At 43.0% G+C, this 17,250-nt stretch overlaps 1 protein-coding gene across 3 annotated transcripts in view; it reads left to right on the top strand.

The window, feature by feature from the left end:
- The window catches only part of EGLN2 (egl-9 family hypoxia inducible factor 2), a 62,408-nt gene that overhangs the window by 21,509 nt on the left and 23,649 nt on the right, over nucleotides 1-17,250 (top strand). For 2 of the 3 annotated variants that reach the window (XM_077482140.1, XM_077482149.1), the window contains exon 3: nucleotides 15,632-15,751. In XM_077482140.1, coding sequence (XP_077338266.1) covers nucleotides 15,632-15,751 — 120 coding nt within the window. Of the gene's footprint in view, nucleotides 1-15,631; nucleotides 15,858-17,250 lie in introns of all 3 variants that reach the window. The other variant, XR_013274547.1, reaches the window with a different exon arrangement.

Raw genomic sequence — 17,250 nt, 5'->3', positions numbered from 1 at the left:
CTGAAGCTGGCTGCCACAGATGAAAGATATAAACGGAGAGGACTCTAGGAGGAGACAGACTCAAACTCAAAAGGGTTTGGATTACCTGAGAATTTGTAGGACCTTTTTCTCTCTTGGGTAGAAGCCTCCTCTGTTTTAGATCGAACCGACATTAGGAGTAATATTTTGTATATTCTGATCTGGCTGGTACAGTTATAGTACCTTTTTTAGAAGGCCCCAGCAGACCATTCCAAGGGCATTACAATTGGACAAGATTGAGAACCTTGTTGTATATCTATAGGTAAACCAGGTGCCCGCATCTCACCACTACGCTAGACAGAAAGTAAATGCCCGGCTAAGTCAAGCTTATTTGCTGACAGAGTGATCTTAAAGGAAACCAGTGAGAGCAATGCAGAGGCTGACGTTGCTGAAAATGCCAGTTAATTGGCTATCTCTTGCATTATTGCTTTGAAAATAGACAGTAGAAATGCTTAATCTGCATCCACAGCCTAGAAAATGCTGAAGCTATTGGATCACTATGACAGTGAGGGAATGAGTATTTTCAAAAGAAAAGGTACATGGTAGAATACATGGTGTGTGCATATGCAGTTGTCCTCCTGCGTTTGTGAGCTCTGAAAATAAAAATGCAACATATACAGCAGACGCCAAGAAAACCAAGGGATTCCGAGCCCTCTGGTGTACCCAGAACTTGTCACCAGGAGCTGACCGGCTCCAGTGTGTTGTGTGAGCACCATTGTTGGGCATCTTCTACCGGATGAAGAGGATTTCTACTTTTTACTTGTTAAGGTAAACACCGTTTCCGATGGAATTCCGCTGAAAATGTCTTGCGTACACACCATCACACCAAAGTCTGACCATCAAGAACGTGGTGACTTACAACACATACGACGGGACTAGAAAAAGGAAGTTCAATAGCCAATAGCTTCCGTCTTGTACTTGCTTCAGAGCATGCGTCATTTTTGGTACATCGGAACAGCACGCAGATGAGCGGTTTTCCCGATTTGGAATTGGTTCAGTTGGAAAAATTTAGAACATGTTCTCTTTCTAGGTCAGTCAGAATTTTTACACACGATCGGAATATACGATAAAAAGCTCCCGTCTTGAGTTTTTCTGTCGGACATCCCGCTCGTGTGTACACGCCCTTTAGATGTTCATAGCAATAACTAAAATTTAGGATATGTTGAAAGTTCAAGAGCAGTTGTCAAATGATTGAACAAAATAGTACATGGCAATGTTAACTAGCAAGGGCCAGTAGTTTTGTGTCGGTCAGTGGATCTTAAAATGGTGAAAAACTTGAATATGAAAAGTTAAAAGCTCCATTGGTAATCTTGCAGGACGTTGTTCTGTTTTTTATAATCTGCATATTTGTACAAAAGAAATGTTCTTTCAGTCTGTACTGGCCAACTTGAAGCCCCAGATAAGCTCTCGGGTTGGTTAATGATTACTAGTCAGTGGCAGATACTGAGTCACAGTGACAATCCACCCAAGGCAGCATTAACCCACAGTAAGCCATTTAGTTACTTGACCTTGTTGTTATGTACAGGTTACTGCTAGAAGCTTTTCTTGACCTGACCCGTGCTTGTATGTACAGGGCATAGTAAAGTAATGAGTATGGTGAACCTAGACCATGTGTACACAGGTCACTGTGTAGTAACGTGTGTAGGTACAGGTTGCGGCATACTAGAGATTGGGTAACAGACCTGTACTATGTATGTACTGGTTATAGTTTAGCGCAGCATTTCTCGATCTTTTTTCAGCTCGGAAGACAGAAGGTGGAAACGCCAGATGCTGAAACCCAGCCACTTTATAGAGAGGAAGGCCGCGTACACACGGGCGGACTGCATGGCGTACTTAGTCCGTCGAAACACATTTCAGCGGACAGTCCGCTCGTGTGTGGGCTTCAGCAGACTTTTTCAGCGTGCAGTCTGGCGTACTAAGTATTTCGGAATTTCCGTAATACTGTCCGTCATACTTTGGTTTCAGCGGACAATCCGCTCGTGAGTAGGCTAGTTCGACGGACTAAGAATGGCGCATGCTCAGAAAGGATTTACACGGCGGAAGGTTGCATTGCTGTGTATTGGACTTCCTATTTCTAGTCCCGTCGTACGTGCTGTACACGTCATCGCGCAAGCTTTCGACGGACTGTTTGTGCATCCTTGTGTGGTCAAGTCCGTTCATTCGAAAGTAGGACGGACTGTCCGTCGGATTGTATGACGGACTAAGTAGGCCATACAATCCGCCCGTGTGTACGCGGCTGTAGAGATACAGATTCAGCCTGAACACCTCCTGGCTATGCTCCTTTAAGAGACTGAAGGCTGAAGCCATATCTCTACCTCTCTATATATTGAATGGGGTCCAGTGTGTGGTGATTCCACCTTTATGTCTTCCAATCTGTTTCAGCTAGCCTGGATGAGCTTGTTTGAACATCATTGCCCCATCTATGCTTTGGACTGCAGGGGGAAGTTTTGCAGTGCTTTGAATGGTGCGCCAAGTTTTTGTGTGTGGGTCAATCTTTTACCAGTCACAGAACCTTTCCAAAGTTTGCAGAACCTTTAGGCACCCCAATCCAAAATGTAAAAAATGTAAACATTACTTATCCTGAGCCTGGGATGATGTACTCAACCACCTTGATGAATTAAAGTGACATGGTTGGGTTTTTGGCCCCCGATCCTTGACTTATGGGGTCCCCCGGTGGCTCTCACGGCTCCTTCCCACAGCAGTTAACCCCCTGGGAGAAGTGCTCTCTGGGGGGGGGGGGGGGGGGGTTACCTTGCCGGCGCGCTCCAGAGTCCAGCATCCATAGAGGCGGAATGCGGGACTCAGCCTCGCCCCCCGGCACTCGCATCATTGGATTTGATTGCCAGCAGTAGGTGAAAATGGCTGCGCTGCTATCAATCAACAGCCGAGAACCCGTGGGTCAAGTTTGAGGGGTCGGGTAAGTAAAACTGGCGGGCTGGGGGGCCGGTCACTGACAGGTGTTTTTTCACCTTAAAGGGGTTGTAAAGGTTAGTTTTTTTTATTTTCTAAATGGGTTCCTTTTAAGCTAGTGCATTGTTGGTTCACTTACGATTTCCCTTTTTAAATGTTGTTGTTTTTTTTTTTCTTCTTTGTTTTCTTTGTCTGAATTTCTCACTTCCTGTTCCTCCTCAGTAAGCTGATCTGGCTGACTAAACACCGCTCGGATGATGGTGTGAAGTTTACTGAGGAGTAACAGGAAGTGAGAAATTCAGACAAAGAAGGAAAACATTTAGAAGGGAAATCGAAGGAAAAGGTAAGTGAACCAACAATGCACTAGCTTAGAGGAACCTATTAAGAAAATAAAAAACGAAGCTTTACAACCCCTTTAATGCATAGGACGCATTAAGGTGAAAAAACCACAAACCTTTACAACCCATTTAACTTTACATTAGAGAGCCCTCCCATCTCATGTCACCTAGATGACAGAGTCGCCCCCCCCCCCCATCAGATTTCCCTGATCTCTGATCCAAGGCACATTTGGTCCCATGCTAGGAGAAATGCTGGTTTTAGAGAGTGTACCACACTTTCTAACAAGATGGTTTGGCTCTGAGGAAGAGGACCCTACCCTTGAAACTCGTAAGCCAGGTTGGATTCGGGTGATGCCCTCCTAAGCCCAGGAGCATGCGGAGTAGACCGATGAGCTCTAACATCTTGATGATGAGCTTTGCTTGATATGGTGTTTGTGAGTAGACTTTCATTTTACAATAAATGTTACTTTGGTATAATGTGCTAGGCTCTCTGTTGTGTTTTTATAGAACGTTATTAGAGCTTACCTGGTCCAAAAAGGGCAGCAAAGCATGGTGTATTTATAGTTCCAGTGCAGAAGTGGATGTATTTGAAGAACTGGTGCTAGGTCCTCACCACACTCATGCGCAGGAGGTGTTTTGTCTTGTAGAGAGTACCACACCTGGGCATTGTATGTACAGGTCAATATGTACCAGATCTAGGTTGTATAATTATAGAACACAGTGTACTAAAGATTGGGTACCAGACCTGTACTGTATACAACATGTACAGGCCATAGTTTGATGTACTAGAAAGTGTGTTACCGACCTGGGTTGTGTATGTGTACATGTCATGGTGTGGTCAAATTTGTATGCTGGGCTTGAACTGTGTAGGTACAGATAATGGTGTAGCAGAGATTTGCATAGTACAGTAGAGATTGGACCTCGGCTCTATACATACGTGATTGTATTGGCACTAAACATTTTGTACATTTGGTTGTAATGTACACACAGTACAGTGTACAGATAAGCCCTTTAAGGGAACATGGATAGAAATCTAGACGTTGCCCTTGCTGACTGGTTTATAAAATTGCAGGCTCTGGGGGTTGTCGTTGACCTGGAAAAAGCACGCTCTCAGTAAAGTGTGAAAAGTCAGAAATCCTGCTCAGAATTCCTGTTCCAGGATAGTGAATCACTAGTTGATAAAGTTGGGATCAGTAAATGGCAAATCCAGCACTTTTCATCATAGATTCACTTTAAGAACCTCATAGACATGAGATATTCAGGAGAAAAACATGATTACCAGGTTATAAAACCCGCCTCGATTGCAGTTGTGTAAGCCAGCGGCTACAGCCCCTGTACTGCTCCCTTCCGCAAATCCCTCCCAGAGATCTTTCCATTCTCAACTTGCCAACTTGGCAACGCTGAGCTGACAAGTTTATGGATTGCTCTGGAGTCTGAGCGATGGGAGGCCCTCTGACATCTGTGGCCAGTTTAATAGTCCTTCAGGACTACTATGGATGTCCATGTTATTTTGCTGGGAAGTTTAGGCTGTATGCTCCTTTTAGGGTTGGGGACTCGTGTCTTCCTTTTTAGCACTGGGAAATGTGCTGACACTGTATAGAGGACTAAAAATAAAAACCAAATAATATGAAAACGGTATACTCCCAGAAATGTGCAAATTAGTTGGAAAAAGGGGTGTGAATGTTCATGTAAAAGACTTTGCAAAGACATTTTAGGACTGATGAGCCATTGATGGTCAGATGGGTAGGTGGAAAATACTAAGGCTACATTTCACACTTGAACAGTAATGTCTTTGGTCATTTTTTGTGTTTTCAGGATTAACTGGTTTTTGTTTTGGCCAATAGAAAGCTAGTTACTTGGAGGAGGAGCTCTCTGAGCATGAAATTGTGCTAAAAATGCCTATTTTGCAAGCGATTTTTAGGCACACCCATCTCTCGGGTCCGAAAGCAAACGATCGTGCCTCAAAGAAGCTCCTGTACTTTTTTGAGCTTTAAAGGGGTTGTAAAGGTTTACATTTTTTTTAAACGACAAACATATTATACTATTATACTTACCTCCACTGTGCAGTTCATTTTGCACAGAGTGACCCCCATCCTCGTCTTCTGGGGTCCTTTGGCGGCTAGCCACGTCATTGATTTGATTGACAGCAGCGGGAACTAATGGCATGCGCTGCTATCAATCATCCAATGAAGAGCCCACAAGAGCTTAGGGAAAGCAACGAGGGATCGCGCCCATGGAGATTCGGGGCTCAGGTAAGTAAAACGGGGGCTCGGGGGGGGGGCGGAGAGTGCAAGGTGTTTTTTCACCTTAATGCAGGGATCTGCAATAAGTGGACCTCCAGCTGTTGCAAAACTACAAGTCCCATCATGCCTCTGTCTTTGAGTGTCATGCTTGTGGCTGTCAGAGTCTCGCTATGCCTCATGGGATTTGTAGTTCTGCAACAGCTGGAAGTCCGCTAATTGCATATCCCTGCCTTAATGCATTGGATGCATTAAGGTGAAAAAAACACAAAGTTTTACAACCCCTTTAAGTGACAGCAAAGCACTCAGAATGTTAATAGGCACAATAGAATAACCTAAAAAACTAGGCGTCGTGTACTGAAGCCCTTTTGTAAACGTGCTTCGTATTTCTCAGATGTCAATGGAGCATATGAAATTAAAAGGAACCCCTTTATTTGTTCATGGCGACTCCACCAAATCAAGGATGAGGCTCTCAGGAGCTCTTGCTGTCTTCTACATACAAGGTGCCATCCCAGTGACCATCCCTCTAACTGTCTAGCAGAAATTCTTTGGACTGGTTGCAGCTGGGGCCCTGTCCTTCATTGGCAGTTTCCGACTCCCCTATGTGTATGAACAATTTAGCTTTGGAATCCCAAACACACTTACGCAGAACAGCCAGAAAACAATTCCAAAAATGCCTAAAATGCAGTTCTGCTCTCTGCCTGCCTCCCGTCACAACAGTATGGTCCCTACTAACCCTTCCACTGCCAGAGTTGGTGATTTCCACTGCAGTGTTTCCAAGTAGCAGAAAAGCTTAAGTTCACAGGAAACATCATTTTAATAGCGTTTTATGAGAAAACGGTCAACCACATTTTACAGAGTGTAGTAAATATTTCAGAAAGTTGATGATCGTTGAGATAAGGCACTTTATGACGAGCACAGAGAACATCCTGACCCAGTTGGAGGACACAGCAGACGCCTGTTGGCAGGGTTGGCAATATACTACCCCATATCCCCTAACAGTGCCTCTGAGGGCGACTAGTAACACTGGCTTTATTATATGGATTGAGTTGGAATATCGTTTGAGTATACTGTGAGCAGAAAATATCTTCCAGTATCGGCAAATAAGGATGTATTCATTTTCTCTTTGCTTACAAAGTCGGAAGATAGTTCACTTTGGTAAACACATGTTAAAGTGGACCCAAACTTAAAAAGTATGTTACAATTGTGCCTGAGCAGTATCATTAAAATTTACATATTTTTTAATTTTTTTTCATATTTCTTCAGAAAAATAGTAATGCACTTTGTGGTTTGCTAGTGTCCCTAGGCACTCCTGTATCTACATCCTCATGGCTGTACATCTGTAGCAGCCTTTCTGAACCTTTACAACACAGAGGAACTCTTGAAATAACTTTCTGGACTTGGGGAAACCATTAAAAATTGTCTTTATTTACAACTCATGATACATTAGTGTGATGGTTGGTGAGAATACTTCTTACGCTTGTGGACATTGGGAAGAATTTCCCCCTTACAGATCATTAAAAATATCAATAGCGTCAATGAGAACTTATCTGGATGGCAGAAATTGCTCATTGCTCAAGGAACCTCTGGAGAAACCCTAGGGTTCCATGGAACTGTGATCGGTAGTGTGAGATCTAAGGCCTCAAGAACAAGGGTGTATGGCAATACGCAGGGTCCTATGCCAAGATCTTGGTTTTTCCTCTTCTGTTCTCGCTCATCTCTCCATGGTACATGGTATCTCTGGAAGCAACCAAGGTTCTCACACAGACTGGATCTCAAACATATTTGCCTTTGTTCATCGTTGGGGGGGGGGGTTTATTTAGTAAGACCGGAGAGTGGAAAATCTGCTGCAGTTGTGCATAGAAACATATCAGCTTCCAAGTTTTATTGCCAAAGCTTAAATTGGTTGTATAGTCCTATTTTTGACTTTAACCTACAGGTAAACCTATAATAAGGCTTACCTGTAGGTAAAAAGAATATCTCCTAAACCTGTACGGTTTAGGAGATATTCCCCTCGCAATGAGCTTCCTTTGGCATGGACCAAGTGAGATGCCGACGCCTCGTTCTAAGGTAAGTATTTCATAATGAGCTAGTATGCGGTGCATACTAGCTCATTAAGCCTTTTCCCTTGCATGTGTAAAAAAAAAAAAAAAAAGTCAGCGGGTTTACTCCCGCTTTAATTGAGCAAGCTGATTGGCTACCATGCACAGCTGCACCACATTCTGAGTGCTCACGTTTTAGTAAATCTCCCCCCATGGTGTATTGATAGGACTAATAACAAAAGTGAGATGACATTGGTTATACTGTCTTTTCAGCTCACATTAAGTGACAAGGACGCTGCATTTCTGGCAAATTGGCATTTTCTGTACTTGCTAAAATGTTCCTAGTCTGAAAAAATAAAACAAAGGATCCTTTCAGATAACCACATTTACGCAAAGACTGTGGAGCTGTGCTTACGCATTGAAGTGGTTGTTACATATACCGAGTGAAGTGACTGACCTCATGTGATACAGAGATGAAACAAATCCCCCTACATATGGGCCCTTGGGTTGCTATTCCTCCCAATGATATCGGGCTCTATTCCTCCCACTGATGCCAACGATGGGGCACTATTCCTCCCACTGATGCCAATGATGGCGCACTATTCCTCCCACTGCTACCAACGCTGTGATACCAATGATGGGACACTATTTCTCCCACGGACACCACTATTGGGGCACCACATGTTTATTCTCATGATGCTGGGTCCGGGACATTTTCTACCCCCCACTGGCAACAATCCGGTCCCCCTAAAGTCTATAGGACAATAAGCTGGCCCTTTTATTTGAAAAAAAAAAAAATTCTTGGAGACCCCTGGATTAGAACATTTGTTTTTCCAAACATTTCAAACATACCCGACCACTCAAATTTGATGACCACACTAAAATGGTCCCACTAATGTTGCGAAATTCAACTGAAAATTCTTAGTTATAATTTTCCAAAGAAAATTCTTTTGAAATTCAACCCATGTATGGCCGGCTTAAGGCTTATTTGTGTGTTGCTATTTCTTTCGTCACTTTCTGAAAAAGCCTAAATTCTGCTGAAATCCGAAACACAAATTGCAACAAAAATGCATCTCAAATGATTTTTTTATCCATCCTATAGTTAGGAACCCATACATTGGTATACATAAAACAGAGAGGCTACTATAAGTGCTGTCATGGGTCATCAAAAACAATGCATGTTGAATTGAACACAGGGATTGAACAACGATTGCGTGATAACTTGCCCCCCGCCTATATGTGTCCATGTCCTGTAGTTTCTGTCTCTCCTTGTTTGGATGAAGGTCTCAGCAGGCAGATACTCGTGAGTCACCAGGCCACGGTTCAAATCCTGGCCTCTGACGTCGGCGTTATCTTTAGCTGCGTAGGTCCTGTAGTTACAGGAAACTGTATATGGAGGCACTACATAACGTGTGTGGGCTGTGCAGTTCACTGTTAACCCCTGGTACGTCCTCTTCCTCTGCCACTCTACTACTACGTGATAACTTCAACTATAGATCGACCAAATTCCAGATTGTATCTTTTTATATTGGAAATTGTGTTGGTGATCGCTGTCCCCTTGGGAGCGGTGAGATATTGAATGGTCGGGGTAGAATATGTTCCAACATATGCAAGTCTTATACTGCTTGTGTTGTGGTGCAAATTTGTATCTCTCTAAACGTCAAAGATTTACCCAAAAGTTGTCTTACCCTGGCATGACTGTGAGCAGGAGCTGTGTTCCTCTGGCTGTTACTCATGGAAAGTTGAATGAAGCTCCGCACACCCATGTATAGGGTTTTCATACGATAATACAGAGTATGACTTGTGTGTCGGGATCTTTAATGCCTTTTGCCAAATATGTAAAATTTGAAAATTTTACATAGGGATGCAGCACACAATAGAATCCGCTTTAGCGTGATCATTAAATATGTAAATAAATGAACAAAATACTGCCTAGATGATAATAAAAAAAAATATATGAACTCGTAAATATCTACTCGGTCTACAGCCATATGGTCAACTGGACCAAGCGCTAAAAAAATAATAATAAAAAAAATAAAAAACCCCTATCTCCGAAAAAGCTGCTTGTTTTTCAGGCACCAGAAATCATTATTATTGGTACTGTATAGGCCGTTTATCATATCTTTCTTCTCTTGCTCAGCAGCTAAAATTATACGCCGGCTTCCAGGTCTTCAGGGAGTTCCGTCGGCGATATCCGGCGATGTCACAGACATTGACGTCTCCGGACTCCTCCCCCATTCCCCAAGTGCCTCTGCCTGTTAACGAAGGGAAGGGGGAGGAGTCTGGTGATGTTGATGTCTGTGACGTCACTGGACAGTGATGGTAAATATGGATGTGGCTAACTGGGATCATTCAGTGAGCTAAGTGTAGGCAAATTTGATAACCTCCGATTTTTAACATTGTTGTCCGTGTGGATCGGCTTCTGCTGTTGCCATGACTAAAAGTAGTTGGATCTGCATGTGCGTTTATAATTATTCGAAATTAGTCGATTAATCGAACACAAAAATTGTAATCAGTAACAGCCCCTCAGTGAGCAGAGAGGGACCTATCATCCGCCGGCTCGGCGGAGATCAACGGAGAGAACTCCCGCTGAGCCGGCGGACAGAGGCGGACTTCGTGCATGCGGATCTGCCTTGTCTAAATGAGGCCTTAGATTGTAAGCTCTAAGTAGTAGGGCACTCTGATTCCTACTGTATTAAAGTATATTGTATTTGTACCGTCTACCCTCAAGTTATAAAGTGCTGCATAAACTGTTGGTGCTATATAAATCCTGTATAAAAAAAAATATATATATATAATTTTATTCTATCTTTTCAAGTGACAACACTGAAGAAATGACACTTTGCTACAATGTAAAGTAGTGAGTGTACAGCTTGTATAACAGTGTAACATTTGCTGTCCCCTCAGAATAATTCAACACACAGCCATTAATGTGTAAACCTCTGGTAACAAAAGTGAGTACACCCCTAAGTGAAATGTCCAAATTGGGCATGGAGTAATATAATATATATGAGATTCTGGACCTCCGTCTGCAGGGGGCGCACTGCTTCTGCGGGTGTTGGGCACTCGATGCCCTCCGATTCGTCGGCAATACACAGATAACTGAGATATGTAAACAAGGCATATCTCAGTTCTGACAGAGGGAAAGAGATCGATCCTGTGTTCCTGCAAAGCAGGGACTAGAATCGATCTCCTCTTCCCCTGGTGAAAGCAGCACACATTTAACCCTTTGATCGCCCTAGTTGTTTAACTCCTTCCCAGCCAGTGTCATTAGTACCGTGTCAGTACATATTTTTAGCACTAATCAGTGTATTCGTGTCACTGATTCCCACAATGTTTCAGTATCCGATTTGTCCGGTGCAATATCACAATCCCGCTGGAAGTTACTGATGGCCGCCTTTACTAGTATAAAAAAAATTAAGAAAATTCCATAAAGATCCCATAGGTTGTAGATGCTATAACACTCATGTAAACCAATTAATATACACTACACTTATTGGGATTTTTTAATTTTTTTTTTTTTTTTTTTTTTTTTTACCAAAAATATGTAGCAGAATACAAATTGGCCTAAATTCAAATTTTTTTTTTTTTAAACATTTTTTATTGGATGTGTTTTACATGCAGAAAGTAAAGTTTCTTTTTTCCAAATTACCTTTGTCCTGATGAGGGGGATCTTCTGGGGGACAAGTGGTTAATGCAGCAGGGGGGCTAAGAAGTTAGCCTGCTTACCTTGCAGTGTTGGGACTCCGATTCGGTTCCCACCAGGAACCCTCTTGATACTGTATGCCCTTCACCCATGTTTGTGTGTGTGTGTGTGTTACCTCGGGGTACCCCAGTTACTATTCACAATCCCAAAAATATACGGAAAGCTTGTCTTTTTGACAAAAGTGGCTCTAGACTGTGTGCGACTTTGGTAAAGATGTCATAAATAGTTGTATGCTCCGTAAAAGCAGAAGAAGCTTTTGGTTTTTCCCTTAAAATGCGTTCAATGTATCATGAAATAAAATAATTAGTCACGCTCTCTTGTTTTACAAACTGGCATTGCCCCTTTAAGAACGGCCTCCAGGAATGCAGTGGCCCTGACGCAGGGTGATTTATCTACAGGATATTGTGAGGGCTCCTAAATCGGTGACGCAGGTAGAGCCCGCCAGGAGAGATTAGGACAGTTTCATCGTATAGCTGGCACAAAAACATGAGGCTGGGAAGAGGGGCTCACAGGCTGTGAGGCTGCATTCACACCAGAGCGTTTTCAGCTTGTGAAACGCTCATCTCAAGAGTTCCACCACGCCCAACAACCAAAATTCATTTCAATGGCACCTCAGCGTTTTGTTGCCTGAAGCTCAAAAAAGTACATGAGCTTCTTTTTTGGCAGATTACAAGCATTTTTGGCCCCCATAGACTTCAATAGAAACAGCTGACTTGAGCAGAAAAACGCTCGTAAAATGCTCAAATGCTTGTAAAACGCCCGAAAACACTCACCCTAATTTCCTCTCCCTCTCCTCCCCCTAGCGCTAAACAAAAACGCCTGAATCTGTGAAAACGCTTGTAATACACTTCAAAAAACACTTTGAAAAAGCTTAAAAAAATGCCCGAAAAATTCCTGAATACGATACGTTTATGTGTGAATGCAACCTGAAAGTGTCCAAAATAAAATACCAAATTGTGTATGATAGAAGAGAGGGGAAAAAAATTGAAATAAAAAAAGTTGGTAGCTTACCCAAAAAAATAGTTATTGCTTTTTGTTTTAATACTTTATATGTTATGGTGTATTGTGGCCTCCAGGGGCAATTTCTTTTGTACTTTTTTTTTTTTTTTTTGCAAGTAATTTTGAGATGGAGCCTTTAAACCTCTGTGTAGGTGCTACTTCTTTTCTATATGTTTGAGGATTGAAAAACAGATGCTCAGGAAGCGACAATATTGCCTCCCAGAATGCCCATAAACGGCAATCTAAAAAATTATCCAACCAGATTCTGAGCATGTCCTAATGTTTGGGACTTTAAAGGCAATTCAACATAAAAAAATATATAGTTTATTAGAAAAACATCATTTAAAAAAAGTTGATATGAGAACAGCGTACAATTTACAACATACAAATTACATCATAGCATATATCAGAATATTCCAAAAACAGGATATAATAAAGTACATGAAGTGCGTGAGAATTGGTATCCCCCAGCTTACTTGCTTGTAAATTCCACCGTGATGGTAATTTGATGGAAAAAAATCCAGCAGATGGGGCATCCAACGTGTTTCAAATTATGAATAAAAAATAACGCCTTCCTCAGGGATGGTACCACTTCTTTAATGTAGAAAATATTACTCACAACTTTGATATTTTATATATAAATACTTCTATATCTGTACAGAGAGTCCACTTGGACATACAGCATATTGCATGCCTTGGTTTCCTTTTTTGCAAAATGCCGAAAACACCAGCCAAAATTTTGTTGCATCTCTACTTGCTGCACACGTGAAAAAAGTGGAATCGCTGGACCAGAGAGTACGGAGACTACTAAAGAGGAGACTTTTCATAGCAGCAGATTTAATATATAATACATCACTTAAAGCGGTAGTAAAGTCTGCTTTTTTTTTTTTTTTTACCTACAGGTAAGCTTATAATAAAGCTTACCGGAATTAAAATGAATATCTCCTAAACATGCGCTGTTTTAGGAGATATTTGCTGTTTTGGCAGATGGTGACGTCATGCCCGTTCCTTTCCTTCAGTGATGTCATCATGACTCGGCCATTCCAGCTGCTGGAGCTTGTGAACCCGGAAGGAAGATCAGGTGAAGATGGAAGTGCTGTCAGTGGTGACAGTCAACACTGGAGGGCTTCATTCTATGGTATTTTATTATGTGCTAATATGCAATGCTTACTAGCACATTATGCCATTGCCTTCACGGGGATTTTTTATTTTTTTGTTAAATGCTATGGTTTACTACCGCTTTAAAACATAAGAATAGTTTGTTGAGTGGATGACATATTTTAACCTCCATGTTTACATGGTTTGTGGGTTCCCCAATCGGCCTAAAATTAAAGATTAAGTGTCAGCCACTTTTGCGGGGCTTTGAGGTAAATCTATGCTGAGCTCATCATAGCTGTGAGCCTATATCGTTTCTTATACAGTATGTTCATAACCTAGCTAATCGCACCTAAAAACAAATCATAGGGTAACCTTTGGCCAAGCCCGCAGACTCGACCCCAATCCTGAAAATGTACTTATGTTTTGCCCATGTGGGGGCAACAGGTTAACATTTAATCCAGCCCCGCCAATAGCACACAGGTTGTTTTTTTGCTTTCCTGCCACTCCATTCAGCTGGCGGGTGCAAATCCAAAACCCCAGTACTTGGTGTGGGAAGCATGCGGTTCACTCTTCTTGCTCCCATATGGAAGCGATGGTGCTTGGTGATGAGCCACTTAGACACGCAACGCTGCCATATGGGGTGAGGAGGAAAGTATCCTCAGCTCTGCGGTAGAACAGGGCGCCAGGAGAGTGAAGGGAAGGTATGTATGTGCAGTTGTTGGGACTGATGTTAATACAAACCTATTGCTTTTCCCTGTACGGACATAGCACAGCCTCATATTAGCTGACCATTAAAGCTTACCGAACTTCCTAATTCTCTACGTGAAACTAACAAATATCTTGTCTATTCACATAAACAGCCAAATTGGTTTTGTCTACAAGATTATAATAACACTGTGCTCACTCAGTCCTACATCCAATGGTGTACACGAAGTGCTCAACCCGATGCTACCTTCCTCAAGGGGGAAACTCCAGACAAAACTGTGATACGGGACAGGAGGACACAAACGCCTAGTGCGTTACCACTTCCAATCGTATTAAATACAAGAAACAAAAACATACTCACAAACATGGGAAGATACAAGCATTTCCAGCTTTAGGCAATGTCATAATTGCTGCGGTTTGAAAGCTGACACGTTTCCGGGGACATGCCCTGAGGAAGGGGGCTTATCCCCCGAAACTTGTTTGCTTTCCAACTGCAGCAATTATGGCATTGCCTAAAGCTGGAGTTTAGTTTTGAAACGCTTGGACCTTCTTATGTTTGTGATTTCTTTGGCTCTTGTATTAATTAAAATGTGGTGGTGGTAATACCCTAGGCCAGTGATGGTGAACCTTGGCACCCCAGATGTTTTGGAACTAAATTTCCCATGATGCTCATGCACTCTGCAGTGTAGTTGAGCATCATGGGAAATGTAGTTCCAAAACATCTGGGGTGCCAAGGTTCGCCATCACTGCCCTAGGCATTTGTGCCCTCCTGTCTTTACAGTGTAAACACTGTATAGTTGTTTTTTTTTTTTTTTGTAATCCAGATTTTTTATTCATTTTTTAAAACAAACCAGACCATTCCAAATAGTATGCCATTTCCAGCTTCTCATTTACATATGCCATATCTTATCTTCCCCAAAACAAAAAAAAAAGGGACAGTGCTGCTCTCCTCCCTTCCCCCACGCCCCCGCCCGCCCCATAACTTCCCCTCTCACGCCAAAAAAGAAAAAAAAACTCACTTTAGTCAATCTCTGTTGAATGGAGCTCCCATTTTATCAATTTTTCCCTAAATTCTTCCTTTCTATTTTGGACCGTATATCTCCATCTTTCAGCCTCCATTATCCTATCCACTTCTTTCTTCCATTCTATCAAAGTCGGTCGTGTAGTCTCTCTCCATAGTCTCTCTCCATAGTCTGGGTATTAGTAGTTTTGCTGCATTTAATAAGTGTGGTCTTATACTCTCCTTGTATGTTCTAGCTGATGTCATTGTCCCGTGGAATAGAAAGTTTAAGGGCGTTAGTTAAATTCTTCCAGAGGATACCTTCTCTACCCATGGGGCAATTTCCTGCCAGAAACCCTTGACCAAAGGACACAGCCACCATATGTGGAGAGGGGTACCCCTCTGCCCACACCCTCTCCAACAATTGGCGTCTACTGTTGGATAAATCTGTGCCAGTCTTACTGGGGTTCGATGCCACCTAGTCAGAAATGTATATGACATTTCCTGGATTTGTGAACTTCTAGATGTCTGAACACTGTATAGTTAATGGTATTTTTTATTTTTTTGTCTTCTAGGGAATGGTGGCTTGTTACCCTGGCAATGGGATGGGATACGTACGGCACGTGGACAACCCAAACAGAGATGGGCGCTGCTTAACTTGCATATACTACCTAAACCAAAACTGGGACACAAAGGTAAGGCTCAAGAATGCCTAAAACCCTTGTGCCCAACCTGCAGCCCTTTGGCACGTGATGGTGCGGCCCATGGCCTTTAGATGTCTGTAATGGGACGATGATTAAGGTAATGGTATTGAGCTCTATTAGCATCATGTAAAATGTTCCCAGTGTTCTGCAGAATATCCCCAGCTAACAATGTAGCATTTCTACAATCTCTGACCCTCATTCCTCTATTCGATCTGCAGAGACAGTTCTCAAAAACATTACATACACTCAGGGCTGGGACAAGGGGTGGGCAGGAGGGGAAGCTGCCCTGGCACTGTGGTATCGTGTGTGGTGGAGGGGCACCACGAGGAGATTTGGGGGGGGATTTGTGTTGGGGGAATTTGAAGGGGGGCGGCAGGGGGTATGTATTGTTGGGGTGGGGGGTTGCGCTAAGAGTGGTCATTTAGGGGGATTTGAATCGGGAGGAAGAGGATTCTTGCTAGGAGGTGAGATTTGGGAGCGATTCTTGCTGGGGGGGAATTTGTGCTGGGGGGGATTTGGGGGTGATTCTTGCTAGGAGCAGAGATTGGGGGGGGGGGGGGGGGGGAATTTGTGCTGGGAGGTGGGATTTGGGAGAAATTTGTGCTGGGAGGTGGGATTTGGGGGAAATTTGTGCTGGGAAGGGAGATTTGGGGGGGGAATTTGTGCTGGGAGGGGGGATTTGGGGGAAATTTGTGCTGGGAGGTGGGATTTGGGGGAAATTTGTGCTGGGAGGTGGGATTTGGGGGAAATTTGTGCTGGGAGGGGGGATTTGAAGTGGGGGGAGAAGATGTGTACTAGAAGGGGACATTTTATGGGTAGAGGATTTGTGCTAGGAGAAAATATTATTTTTTTATGGGGGGGGGGGCAAATATTTGTGCTCAGAGGGGGATTTCAGCAGGGGGGTCAATTTGTACTGGGCGGAGGAGGAATTTATGCTTCGGGTGTAAGCTTGCAGATTAGTGCTCAGTGTTTTTTTTTGGGGGGGGGGGGGATTTTTGCTTACACATAATGCTCATACATCTTGGGGAGGGAGGCCACAGTTTGGCATGTTCGCCGTGGTTTATAGATGAACTTGTCCCTGCACTGCATATATTGCCAAAAGTATTGGGGCACCTGGCTTTACATGCACACCAACTTTAATGGCATCCCAGTCTTAACCCGTAGGGTTTAACATTGCGTTGGCCCACCCTTTGCAGTTATAATGGTTTCAACTCTTCTGGGAAGGCTGTCCACAAGGTTTAGAAGTGTGTCAATAGGAATTTTTGACCATTCTTTCGAAAGCGCATTTGTGAGGTCAGGCACTGATGTTGGACGAGAAGGCCTGGCTCACAATCTCCGTTCTAATTTATCCCAAAGGTGTTCTACTGGGTGCGGCCAGTCAAGTTCCTCCAAGCTAAACTCGCTGATCCATGTTTTTATGGACCTTGCTTTGTGTGCAGTCATGTTGGAACAGGAAGGGGACATCACCAAACTGTTCGCAGAAAGTTGGG

The sequence above is a fragment of the Lithobates pipiens genome, unplaced genomic scaffold, assembly GCF_037356315.1.
Source record: "Lithobates pipiens isolate NorthernLeopardFrog02 unplaced genomic scaffold, aLitPip1_a1.2 Scaffold_1, whole genome shotgun sequence".
Lineage (NCBI taxonomy): Eukaryota > Metazoa > Chordata > Amphibia > Anura > Ranidae > Lithobates > Lithobates pipiens.
The sequence above is the reverse complement of the archived record's forward strand: the minus strand, read 5'-3'. Positions and strand labels throughout refer to the sequence as shown.